At 39.0% G+C, this 13,429-nt stretch overlaps 1 protein-coding gene across 6 annotated transcripts in view; it reads right to left on the reverse strand.

Annotated features, from left to right (window-relative positions):
* DIAPH2 (diaphanous related formin 2) overlaps positions 1-13,429 on the reverse strand; it is a 170,455-nt gene that overhangs the window by 142,423 nt on the left and 14,603 nt on the right. For 3 of the 6 annotated variants that reach the window (XR_012055916.1, XR_012055915.1, XM_072929019.1), the window contains exons 2-7: positions 11,566-11,598; positions 9,118-9,294; positions 8,164-8,268; positions 4,618-4,638; positions 474-613; positions 18-92 (exon numbers count right to left, since the gene is read on the reverse strand). Coding sequence is in view for 4 of the 6 variants with exons in the window: in XM_072929019.1 (XP_072785120.1) it covers positions 18-92; positions 474-613; positions 4,618-4,638; positions 8,164-8,268; positions 9,118-9,294; positions 11,566-11,598 (551 nt within the window). In the remaining 2 variants the exon portion in view is untranslated. Of the gene's footprint in view, positions 1-17; positions 93-473; positions 614-4,617; positions 4,639-8,163; positions 8,269-9,117; positions 9,295-11,533; positions 11,599-13,429 lie in introns of all 6 variants that reach the window. The other 3 variants (XM_072929022.1, XM_072929021.1, XM_072929020.1) reach the window with 3 other exon arrangements.

Below are 13,429 nucleotides of genomic sequence, written 5' to 3' on the forward strand. Positions count from 1 at the left end.
ATGATCCAGGTCCTTACTGTTTCTTGTCCAGAAGCTTTTCCAATGCATCCAACAGAAGCCCAAGTCCTTCATGTCCAAAATTGTTAACCCAGCTGGAAAAAAAACCCAAAGAAAAATGTTTTTAATTATTTCTCAATCAAATGCAGAACTTGCAAAGCTATTTCTCCATTACTGCTTGGGCATCCCTTCACAGGCTCCACTTTTGGTCTCACTTCCCAAAAGATCTGACCAGCCACGAAGGCAAACAGTTCCAACAAGTACAAATTGCTGAAAGCCACAGTGAAAGGTGAGGAGATATTGCAGAGAGCTGCAAACATTTCCCTTATCCTGATCCAGGGTGCTGAGAACACTGCTCTCCTGTCAACAAGCATTAGCATAATTACCCTGGTTTCAAAAAAAAACCCAAAGCCCACAACTCTCCTGCTTAGCAAAAACAGCATGATGAAAACCACTGCAGAAATTGCTCTGCTCACCTGACTGGGTTGCTGGTTAGAGACACTCTCAAGGACTCCAGGCAATTAAGAAGTTTTTCATCTGAAATTCCAGAGCGCAGTTCATGGATATATTCTTGTGAGGACAGGGTACATTCGTGCTTGCTGTTTTTTAGTCCCCCCTATCACAGAAGGCAGAATGCTGCTGAGTGGTCAGTGATTAACAGTGCTTAGATGATAAAAGAGAAGACTAGTATTTCCACATGAGTTTCCAAATCATAGTACATTCAAGACAGCTAACTTGACTTGGATTTGTCATCAGTGTTTAATAGTTTTGGTTTTAAATTACAAGGATAACTATTTTTGCTGGAATCTTTTTCGCTTCTTCGAGTAAAAGCCCATGTACTACAAATGGAATATTAAAATTTAATTCCATCATTCAGCTGCATTAACATATTTAATAAGTGTATTGTACATCAAAACACTGTATTGGAAATAATCATAAAGAGAGACATACAGAAAACCCAGTTGATGAAACTTCCTGAGCCAATATTTTGCTATACCATAGTTCATGTTTGACCCCTAATAAGAGATGTCAAGAGGATCTTGTTTGCTGCAAAAAAAACCATACAGGAGATTTGACAGGGTTCCCTCCTGCTGAAGTGCCACTACAGAAGAATAACTACTTACACAGTATTTCACTATTAAATACCTGAATATGAGTTTTTAGAGCTATAGGATTCAAACTCTTGAACAAGACAAAACATTTTTCCAAAAGGTGCAACTAATCTTTTGTACAGCTCTGACAAGTTGCAGCAGGCTTATCTCAGAAGAGTGGTTTTGATTCATTTGCAGCTCCTAAAGCTCCTTAGCTCTGAAGGGCCTGTTGAAGAGAACCTGATAAAGATGTCAGGGTGTAAAGGCTGTATCAAGTGCCTGTCCTAAAAGAGGATTTACATGCATTTGGTTTTAATTGTATCACTTCCACCACAAATATTCCAATTGTCTCTCTTTCACACAGCTCCACTTCTTATGAAGCTTCTGGCTTGCTCTCTTCAAATTCTTACCATTCATTTTCCAAAAATACACCAAGTATGGCTGATGACAAAATGACTTGGCTAAATTTAAGTTAATGATTTTGACCTAGCCAGATTGAAGGCACAAACCAGAGCTGAGTTCACAATATACTTTCAGATTCAGAGCAAAACCAGGACAGACTGTGACAGCAGTGAGACAACAGGGTCCTCTGCCCTGTGTCAGCTTTGGAGATGTTCTTTGATGACATGAAAAGCACCTTCAGCTGGGCATCACATGAAAGGAGCAAGGCAAAGATGAGTAAGAAGGATATAAAGGGACTAGAATCAGTCATCATCAAACAGCCTAAACAAAGAGATGCTCTTACACTGGAAGAAAAATGAATAAATGTGTGGGGTTATATTTATAGGAGGAGGAGCTGATGGTAAATCAGATTAATACATCAAAAATCATAAAAATTCAGAAAAATCATCCCTCTGAAGGACCATAAGGTAAAGAACTAGGAAAAAGAAACAGCTTTATCCTACCCGTTGGATGGATGGGAATCAGAAAAGACTTTATGTGTAACTAATGCACATCACCTACACAGTATAGATCTAAATGGGCACAAATTTTGTCATTTCAGCCATTATCCAAATGGAAAAAGAAGAGAACAGAAATGCTGCTGAGAGCCACAAAGTGTACAGAGATGAGACAATGGCAGCTTCAGTCAATGCCACTGCCTGTTAAGCTAGACCCTGAACAGCACTCTAGGATGCAAGGCAGTGGTTTCTCCTAAGAGATGAATTCGTCCTTCCACTGCAGTCTGCTGCAAGCTCCACAGGAGACTCCAGTTCAGAATGGAGTCTTTGCTACTCTGGACTGAAGCTTTTGCTACTATTTGTTTTGTATTTAAACCAGGGTGGGATCTTGCTGCCTCCTCTTTCTGCACTATCCAGGCCATTGGTGAAGCACCTCTGCTCTGCCTAGTCCCTGATTTTCAGAAGACTCGTGACTCCCTCAAAAATAGATCAGCAGAAGAACTGGCAGGGTGCTCTGCTAAGGCTCCTTCCCATGGCTTGCAGGACAGGCACATTTCTTCACTCATTCTTTGAAAAAGCACCTTTAACTGCACAGCAATAAGGAACCAAGTCCTCTTCCTTATTTTCATCCCTCTTCAAAATGGATGGTCACTCAAGACAGCTCATAAAAATTCATTCTTGAAATCTTTCAGAGAATTTTCAGCTTACCAGGATTACTTTCTGCTATTCCCTGCAATCAATGTCTCAGTCTCAATCCACTCTCACCTCTAATGCTGATCCAGGTGCTAACTTTTATTTCCCTATTCAAAGAGAGTTTGACTGGAATACTATTTTTAAGAATTGTTATGCCTTTATATGGATCAGCTTTTAATACAAACATTTCTCATTTACTTTGAGGTGTAAGATCTCAGTGAAAAATGTTTTACAGGAGAAGACCTAATAAAGATGGAAGCAAAAGTGAAGTAGAAAGAAACTGAAGAGGGTTGGGCCCCACATCAGTATGTTCAGAGAATAAATCAGTGCTTAAGAATGAAAATCTTAGAAATTCTGTCATGACGGGACACCTTCAGTGGTACAATTAAGACAGAGAGTGGTTCACTGATGCCAACTCAAATGAGAGTCTGCACCCACAGCAGTGCCACATTCTAGTGAGTTCAAGCTCCCGAGTTCCCATGAGCAGGGAAATCTCCTCTGCCATGTCTAGAACTCAACAGCACTACCAGGAGCATCCCAAAGTGCCTCTCCTCCCTGATCACAGTGGATCTGTAAATCTTCAAGGGAACAGCTCCTAAAGGATGGATCCTGGAAGGAGCACACGGAGGTGCAAGCGCTCGGTAAGCAATAATATGCACAAGCCATACTCCAGGCACAGCATTTTTTTATTTTAGTATTTAGCAAGTTATTTGCACAAAAACATGCTTTCAATGCAGAGCTGTTCTTGCTTTCTATCAGGCCCTGAACCCAAAGGCATGGGGAAGAAAACACCTTAGAATCTCCCCCCACCAATTGTGGGAATATCAGCTTGCTTTATAAAATAACCTCTTCATAAAGCAGCTGTTCAGGCTAATTCACACCAAAAGGAAATTACACAGCAGCAGGGATTATTTGAAACTGGTTTTAACACACTGAACTGGAAAATTAATAATTTGTGCCCTCAAAAATCGAATACTTTTAAATACATAAGCACAATGAAGATATTTTCCTCAATTAGGGGAAGAACCAATAGTGTGCACAAAACTAAAAAGTACTGGTGAACATAAAAGTCTCTTTAAAGGCCACTCTGATTAAAACAAAGCCAAGAGAAAAATATACAAGAATATGGTGTGTAGGAGAAAAACCTAGCTATATCTGAGGTGATGATTGGACAGTTTTAAGTCATAGATTGTTCTCTATTATTTCTACTACAGAATTTAATTACTGAATATGACCTAGGTACAAAGCCTTGCTGTACCTGAAAAGCATGTTTTGGCTGTAATAAAAAATAAGGTCCATCCATAACTTAAAATAACATTTTTGCTTTCAATAACTATTTGAAATCCATATGTAATTCTTCTCCCAAAAAATCTTATTTACTAGGAAACACAAACTTGCTGAACTCACTCCAACAAATTAAATTCCAAATATTTGTCTATAATATTTGAATTCAATCAAAACAACATAAAATGTAGATGAGTCCTTAACAAAAGTTATGCTCTAAGGGATCTCATCTTCAACATATTGACCTCTTGAATCCTCTAAATTAATCTTATTGTCACATTGATCTGCTGAAGTTGGCATTTCTAAGACAAGCTATGAATAATAACAATTAGAACATAAAAAATTCCACATCTAAACAGAATTAAGTAAGTCAAATATTGTCAATTTCAAATTTCAAGTGCCTGCCTTCAATAAAAGACAAGCTTAAATTATATTTGAGCTCAGTGAGTATGAATTTGGAAATAGACCCCTGAAAACTTGAAGAAATCCCTCAAAAGTGTAAGCAATGATCTCATACTGGTTAGATAAACATGACTGAGGTGGTTGACAATCATTTTGATTTAAAACTGAGAAAAAAAGTCCAAAATATTCCAGCCTAATCTCTTGAAAGGGAAGTTCAGAAGAGAAAACAAAACTCTCATGTTCGTACTCACCGGAACTTTACTTCCGACTATCTGCATGCAGTGGTCAGCCAAGAGAGGTTATTGTGTAAAAAAGATAACAATAATACATAAATAAACACAGCACAGTACTTAGTAGGATGTAGTTGCACACACATTTTTCAGTGTTTAATTATTAGTAGTAGTTACAGTCTTTCATTACTTTATCAACTTGTTTAGGGGTTAGAGCTTCTCTGACAGGAAAACAGCAGCTCTACAACAGGAGCAACAATTTCAAATTCTTATGTTTTGCTGCTGAATCTTCAGTATTTGACACATTTACCTACAAATAACTAAATACCTGTCTTGACAGCTACATCTTGAAAGATTAAATATGCCATTTGTTAAAATTATCAGGTCAGATACTTTACATATGACACTGAGAACACGCTAATGGCATGCTGACTTCTTTCTATGCATAACAACAGCTTTTATTATGGAGCTTTTGATCTGTTTAGATGATGTCACCACTGAATTTAATTAAGTTTTTGTAATCAAAAACATAGCCTACAGTTATAACTCCAAGTTGCATTTCAGAAAATCTCACATGACATTTTTATTCAACTGCTCGGTATGGATGCTTTTAATTACATGGATAATTAAACAGTGATTTTCAGAATGCCATCTTCTCTTTACCATGGAACAGCATCTCTCTGTGTTCATGAACAAAAAGGTGACTTTCCCCAGAGGAAGCTGCAGGAAGGCAGCACATCTGTGCCCTGTTCTGTCACCCTGCACAAATGTCCGTGCCCTGGGAACAGCAGGAGCTCGGACATCTGCTCCAGCCTCTCCTGTCAGCTCACCTGCTGCAGGCTGACAGCAGCCAGCTCCTTGCATAACCCCTTTTATCTGATCACCAGCTGCTTTGCTTCTGAGATCTGTGACTGTCTCTGCTCAGCCTCTACCTGCTTCATCTTCTATTCTTTTCCATTTTTCCTTTAGGAATTCTTTCAGAAACAAAAGTCCCTGCGAGTCTTTCACAATCAACACTTCTCTTCCTGAAGAAGTTTCCTCTAGAAGCACAAGAAGGGATTGCCATCACCAATCTCTTCTCCTAATTTGCTATCTTCTCCTCTCTCCCGTGTTCAACTACTCAGTACAGCACAAAATGTCACCGGGTTCAGTTCTGAAACAGAATTTCAATCCTTCACCAGTTCTCAGGTATAATTTCCATGGCCAACAATCTTTCTCTTCAAGTGAGAGAAGGAATGAGAAGCACAGAAAATCACTTGCCATGAAAGCATCCAGCTCATCAGCTTCTACACATCCTCCACCCCCAAGGAAAACTTTCTTCACCCAGTGCAACCCAAAGTTCCTTTCTCAGAGCTCTGAGACAAGTGTTTCAGAAAAGCATGGTCAACATGCTGCAGACAGCACACAGGCAAAGAAAATGAAGCACCAAATTTCAAATAATTTGGTTAAGACAACAGCAGCAAATGAGAGTGATATTTTCACATGAAGGAAGGGAGCTCAAAAGCCTAATTAAAACAAACATGAAATGAACTGCAAGAAAAGTCACATCAACTGTTAAATGTGTTTTGTGAGCTCTAAGTAGAAGGTCCAAGTATTTTCAGTGTAAAAAAGGAAGACAGATATAATTATCTGTGACAAAAGAAAAAGGCAGAAAATCTAAAGATCATTTTGAATGCAACCAGCATTTTCATGGAAGACAATCATGAAGAAAGGAAAGTTTGACAATTGATAATGCAGTAAAGATTGACTAGGGCTTGAATTCATCGAGCAGAACAGTAGCTGCACTAAACAGAAGATGAAATTAAAAGTGAAAATGAGGTTTGGCACCAGTGTAAGATCCCAATCAACATTTTAAAATTAACCTCTGTATTTTAATTTTTTTTTTCTTAACAATCAAGATACTAGCTATTCAGAAGTTAAATTAGGATAACACTACAGAAAGATAATGTAGATTTCTGAAAGATTCCATTCAAATGCTGTGATTCAATTGCAAGGAGGATGTACTGAAGCACACAAACTTAATATGAGTTGGTTTTCCTCTAGGAAAAACACTCTGCAATGGGTAAAACATCCACAGTGGTGCTAATTTAAGCTCAAAGTGCACATTCATGTACAAGGACCTTTTATGATGACTTGGTTTTAAATTATTAGTACATTTAGACAAATGTCTCTCCAGTTCTGTTAAGTGTCCCATGCTGCAGCACACATGGGGAGCAATGCAATGCATTAAAATTTCAGCAGTGAGCCATGCAATGGTAGCCATGCTTTCCTTCCTCAGCTGCACAGTTCTGGGGCTTGAGGCAGCTCTGCTTCAATTGCAGTGTACACGAGAGACATCACCATTGTTCTTGGAAAAAAATGCAAATACTTCCATTTCTATTTCCACTTCCTGCTGCTTCACTAAAGTATTTTTGCATACTAAGAAAAATTCCAGATTTAATATTGATCATCAAGCGAAGATAAAAACCTCACAAAGCATAATTAACAGTTCCCAAAGACAGTCTAGTTCATAACATTCACTGCATAAGCTTGAATAATTCTCCAGTAATTTGTACATTTAGTTGGACCATGCTTAAAGAACTGGATTCCTTCCAGCACACACTCAAGGACTCCGGATTTTGTTTAAGATGAACTCATGCAGGAACATCACTCCTCTCAGAACTTAAATCACCATTTTCATTACCATTTCATCACCATTATAACACAAACTTCTCCTCACTGAAGTTTATAATGTTTCATGCAAGGCATTTGCATAATAATTGCATGTCATTGTCATATTAATTTTTGAAATTGAACCCTGCAGAGCTGATTTTCAAGGTTAACAAGGGACAAGTCAACTGTACTGCTTGCAGTCCATGTTTAAAGATTCCTTAGGCAGACACCAACATAATCCTTACTTATTTCTATATTTGCCATAGTCAAAACTTTTAGCACATACAAAGCATTGCTGTTATATTTTATAACTAGTTAGTATGAACTGTTCAGCTGCAGAAAATAAACTGCAGCTCTTCACTGCTTGAAATTATATTTCTCCACCCCAAAAATGTTGGGGTATCCAGTCATTTCCTTACACTTCTTGCACCCCAAAGAAGACAGACTTCAAAAATTCTGCATGAAGGGTTAATCAATCAATTAAATTACAGAGAATAATCAACATAAATGAAAATTCAAAACATTTTTTCTAATTAAAATGCAATTTGGAACTGGTTTTAAGACCATCCTTTCACTAAAGGAGTCTAGCACATACATCGCCACAAAGAAACTTTGGGTACCAAAAATTCTTAAGATGAATTGCACAGAAATATGCTCAGGTTCCACCCATGACTCTACATCATTGGATTTGCAATTTCTTATGGCTTCCAAGAAAGGACTAAGTTTTTACATTGCCCAGCAGGGAAAATGCAAACTAATGGTTCAGATGTAGCTGCAAGCATTCAGAAATGCATTGGTATGTACATATTCATTTTTCTCTACCCCTCTTAGATAAATCTAGACAAAAAAATTCAAGTTTCAAGCTTGAAAAGCATAAGCTTCCAAGCTAAGTTCCCTCTTCAGGTGAGTACTTACGGATTTGGCAGTTGCAGAAATGTACTGGACAACCATCTCACGCTTTGTGCTCAAGTCTTTGTCTCGTAAAGGAGCTTTACGTTCCTCGTTCAGGTTCATGTCTTCCTGCAAAGAACCAGACCACAGGACATCAGGAGCACATCTCAGGATTGTCAGCAGTCTTTGTTCTTTCGTTAAACAATTAATTTTCAAACAAACAGAAGTGACTTTTTCCAGTTTATCTGCGTGTATTTGATTTTGCCATACCTGACTTCCTCATTTAATTCTGTCACCTCAAGTGTTCATTGTTTTTGAGACTTAGCCAAAATTTAAACTGTAACGAGGGTAGTATACATTTGTGAAATTTGGCTCAAGAAGTAAGACTAGAGGATAAGCACAACAATTCTAAACCTCAAGCTGATGCATAAGTGCCAACTCTTGATATGTTCCTGTGTTTTTAGTGAAATCTTATCACAGTGGACACCATTCCTGCACTATCTAATCAGAAGGCTGTTATTACATGGATTAGTAGCTTGTGGAAGGGGTAGAGGATAAACTGTTCCAACTGATGTATTTAAAACAAGTCTAAAAGTCAAAATGCTCTGCTAGATTAAATCTATTAAGACACTTCTATTAACTTAACTGATTAAATACAATGCAGTCATTACTAGTCATGACTAGGCTTGCCATTAAAAGTCAAAGTAGTTTCAGACTGGCACCTAAGAGCAGTCAATGCTGCTGCAATCACTACTGGTGAACAGCCCTGTCACAGAACTGCTAGTCTCTGTGAGACAGACCTATTGTCTGCTTCAATTACCATTACCTGGAAAAGTTAAAAACTAATCCCCTAACAAGCAAATCAAGCAAGAGTTAATTAACACTTATCCAATCCTTCAAAAGACATTCACTGCTGCACTGAACAGCACAGAGCTACCCAGTGGAACAGGAAAGTTCTCCCCCATACCCACATCTTACCATCATTTTTTCAAAGAGATCCATAACTTCTTTCTCTGATAAGTTCATGCAGCGCTCATCAACAAGTGCCTGGGCATGTGGGATCTCACTAATGGAAGGCTGAGAGTCAATGGGATGCTGAATGAGAGGCTTCTCTTTCTTCACAGCTGCTTTTCTGAAGCTTGTGATTCTGTCACGCTGCAAAGACATTCAAAAATAAGCAGAAATAGAAAAGCAGCCAATGGCGTGACAGCAGTGCACGTTTTTAGTTCATTCAAGCAGCAGAGTTAAACTGAACTGTAAGTGAAAATACTCTAATATTCAGAGATTACTTTGCACAGAAAGACAATAACGTGTAAGGTAAACTCATGACAGGTCACATGCAGAAGGGATTTAAATAGTTCTCACTGATCCAAACTTGCACCAGCTGGGTTAAACTCTTAGCATTTCAAAATCTTGAGCTCATCTTCTCCCATTCCTAATTATCCTGATAGTGAGTAAATATGGTACCACAAAGGTAATGTCCAATGTTCCTTCACCTGAAGAGCTGTAAGTCTTTGGAAAAGGCAGCATGGGGAAGGAGGTACTCACAAGTTCATCAGGCTTATGAAAAAAATCCTGCTAAAGTAAAATAAAGTTTGCAGAGGAATTAATGCTCCAAGCATAGCTCATAACTCCTTGAAGAGTTTGTGAGGAGGAACTCCTGGAATTAGTGCTGAGCTTTAGAAAGGCAGGGGAAGGATTGCTCACACAGAAGCAGGCACCCATGGTTAAACCCATGGCCAGACAGTGCCAGGGCGCTCTGGGTTAGGGCTGCACCAACCCCCACTCCTGGGCTGTAAGCATGCTCGGTTACTGGGTTAATATTGGAAATAACCAGCACCTTCTTATAAGGCCATTTTTGTTGTATGTGTAACATAAAACTCTATTCTGAATAAAGTCTGAATTGTTTGATTTAATACCTGTCTTTATTTTATATATATATATATATATATATATGTTCAATTTGAGAACATCATGCATATAGCAATTTTCCTCAAAAAACTGTTTGCATCCACAAATACTCCTGTATTTGTTTCAGGCACTCAACAGCCTTATGAAGATGTGCTTTCATCTAACAGCAGCTTATGTAGGGTGACCAGGATCACTCATAGCAGTCACTGCCATCTCCACCAAAACATGCAAACCAAAATTCATATTGGCTACACCAAAACGACCTCTCTGATGTGTGAAATGTCTGATAGAGACAGACTTTGCTTGCAAAAATTTTGATTCATTTTAGATTAGTGAGTCCAGACTGGAGACACTAGAGCAAGAGCTGTGGAGTATGGAGAAGAAAGATTATTTTTCTGTTGATTTGTTTCTTTTTATTAATTTTTGTTGTTCATTGTTTTTGTTGTTATTTTTGAGATCCTACGAGATTACCTTAAATCTCTGAAGGAAAGTGTCCCTAGATAAGCTGCATTCCCTTTGAACTTTTTTATTTTTGAGGAACGGGTGGTACAGGGGTTTTCTTGTTCCTTAGATATTTCTATATTTGTGGACAGAAGCACAATACCTACAAGGATACTGTTAATGTCTTTTACAAAGCAAGAACATTACTTTAATCCATTTTTTACCTTATTAGAAGAGTTTAAATTACATTTTTGGAAATTAAAATTACTGCATAACCTGGTGAAAAGACCAAGGATACAAAAATGCCGAAAGGCAGTGTCCAGATTTAGCCAAATGCAGTTTTATATAGACCATTCAACAGTCACAAAAAGTCATTTAAGGTGCAATTTCACCACACCATCATCTCTTTCAAGTATAACTTATTACCAACACATTTGTTCAATGACTTTGCACTGGTGAGATCACTGGAAAGACACAAAGGCATCTTCTATGAGATTACCAGGCACCATTTCCTCATTTCAGATGTGCAGACAATCATTAACTAAAGAACCAGTCTGGCTTTATTTTATATATGTAATACAAGGCTGTAATCTTAATGAAATAAATTTTGATAGAAGTTTCTTCAAAAATACTTTGGAACCAGTTTAAAATATTCAGCTTTATCAAGTTAGTGCTACTGAATACACTCTTGTTCCTTGGCATTCAGTAGACATTTATTACCCAAAACGGTTCCACTTGAATCATGTGGCAACCAACTTTGAAGAGCCACTGCAGATCACTTACTGGTAAAGAGAAGGTCAAGAGAAATAACACTTCAGCTGTTGAGTAACAGTTTCAACACAGCCACAGTATTACTGAAGTATTTCAAATGCTTGAGGAAATTTCTCCGAATAGAAATCATGATTAAACTTCTTCAACTGAAGCCACAAATTAAGATCTTTAGGAACAGTCATTAAACTTTCTGAAATCTAATGCTTAATATCCTTGTAAGAATGTTATTTTGTCCACAACATGAGTAAAGTAGCATGCAGCGTGGAGTTACCATTGCAAATTAAGATGCTACAAAGACCTTACCACATCATCTGCCAAAGTTTTTATTTGAATATTCTATTAAAAAAACAAAAAACAACACACACAAATCAAAGAAAAAAAAAGACAGTGTTACCTACTGCTTTAGAATAAAGGAGTCTATTTCATATAATTGAACATTAAAAACCATTTGAAATGTCACTAAGTGTTCTAAAATACTGCAGGCAAATGGAGATGGAATGTCCATTTTTTCTGTGAAAAAGCAAGCAGGATCCAACTGCAGCCTATGCTCTGGGTATGGAATTTATGCACCTGAAGCCTGCAGAGCTGCAGCACCCCCAGTACTGCACAAAGGAGCAGGCAGGGCTCTCCAAAGGGTTTCCAAAACAAACAAACACCAACTCCTGGTATGGAGTGCGTCAGCAGAGCCACGGGGCTCTGAGCTCAGAGCTGAGCACTGCCCGGCCACCTTCCTGTGCCCAAAATTCTGCAGCTCCTGCCAGCTGCTCTGGACGCTGCGTCACGGCAGCCTGCACAGGAACTGGCTGGAATCCCTGAAATGATGATGCACAAACCACCCTCCCTCCCTTGGCCCCGTTACTTCTTCCCAAGCAGGAACACCCCGCTGACAACAATCACCAACGTTCCATTTTTATTCACAGCCAAAAAGCCACCCACGCTGCACACCAATATCAGCAGTCATTATCAAGGAAGCATTTGGTTCATGAACTTTGCTCAATTGACACAAAGCAGTCGTGAATAGGAGTTCAGGTCCAGAACTCATGGGGGGACAGAATCTGAGGGACAGTGGAGAGGACTGACCCCAGCTCACAGGTCAGTCCCTAACAGCCCCTTGCTCATTCCCTCCCAGAAGGATCATGTAGCCAATCAGAAGTACAAAAGCAAGAAAAACTTGATGGTTGGGATATAAAGACAATGTAATAACTGATGGGAATAAAGAAAATAAACAAAAGCAAGAAAAACTTGATGGTTGGGATATAAAGACAATGTAATAACTGATGGGAATAAAGAAAATAAAGAAACAAATAAAGCCATCACTTGGCATCAGCAGGCCAATGCCTACCCAACTTCTGAGCACCTGAAGATTTGGAAAAACTGCCCCTCCCCACCCTGCAGCCCTGCCTTTAGTGCCCAGCATGATGTGATACGTTTTGGAATGTCTTTGGTCACCATGGATGAGCTGTCCCAGCTCTGTCCACCCTGCTCCTGGAGAGAGCTCACAAGAAGCAGAAATCTGAAGACTGGGAAGGGCTGTTCAGCAAAAGCTGAAGCACTGGGGTTCTTTTTGTCACTGCTGTTTTGCTCACAAATCTAGGACACAGCACCAGATGGGCTGTTCTGAACCAGCTCCACCTGAGCCTGACCCAGCACAGACATCTGCTCATCCAGGGGCTGACACCAACCTTTCATCTTCCAAAGTGCCACATCTCAAGGCCTTCCTTACACCTCTCCTGTATTCTCCTCACCTGGACTTAGTACAGAATTTATCATCTTGAAAGCAAAACTAAGATGTCCACTAACCACTCTGGTAAATGAACCTTTTAATTGAGATTACAGAGAAAAATGAAGTAAAGCCTACTTTACTAAAGAGACAGCCAGGCAAGCAAGAAGTTCTGAAACTCCATATGTATTTTAGGAGCTACTTGTATGAGAACTTTTTTTCCCCTTCTCATTTAAGTACTGTCAATCTCTGCCAGAAGCTGGAACAGGATCATCTACCCCATCTCTACACTTATATTGCATTTGTCACTCAAACTCCTCTGGGCAAAGTACAGAATACTAAAACAAGATAGCACACTGCATTTTTTCAGACCCCGCAAGCACTCTTCCCAGATATCCTTCTGGTGCACAAGCTCCACTGCTGGCAGCAGCCACTCGAGATAAGCAG

This window comes from Taeniopygia guttata, chromosome 4A (genome assembly GCF_048771995.1).
Source record: "Taeniopygia guttata chromosome 4A, bTaeGut7.mat, whole genome shotgun sequence".
NCBI lineage: Eukaryota > Metazoa > Chordata > Aves > Passeriformes > Estrildidae > Taeniopygia > Taeniopygia guttata.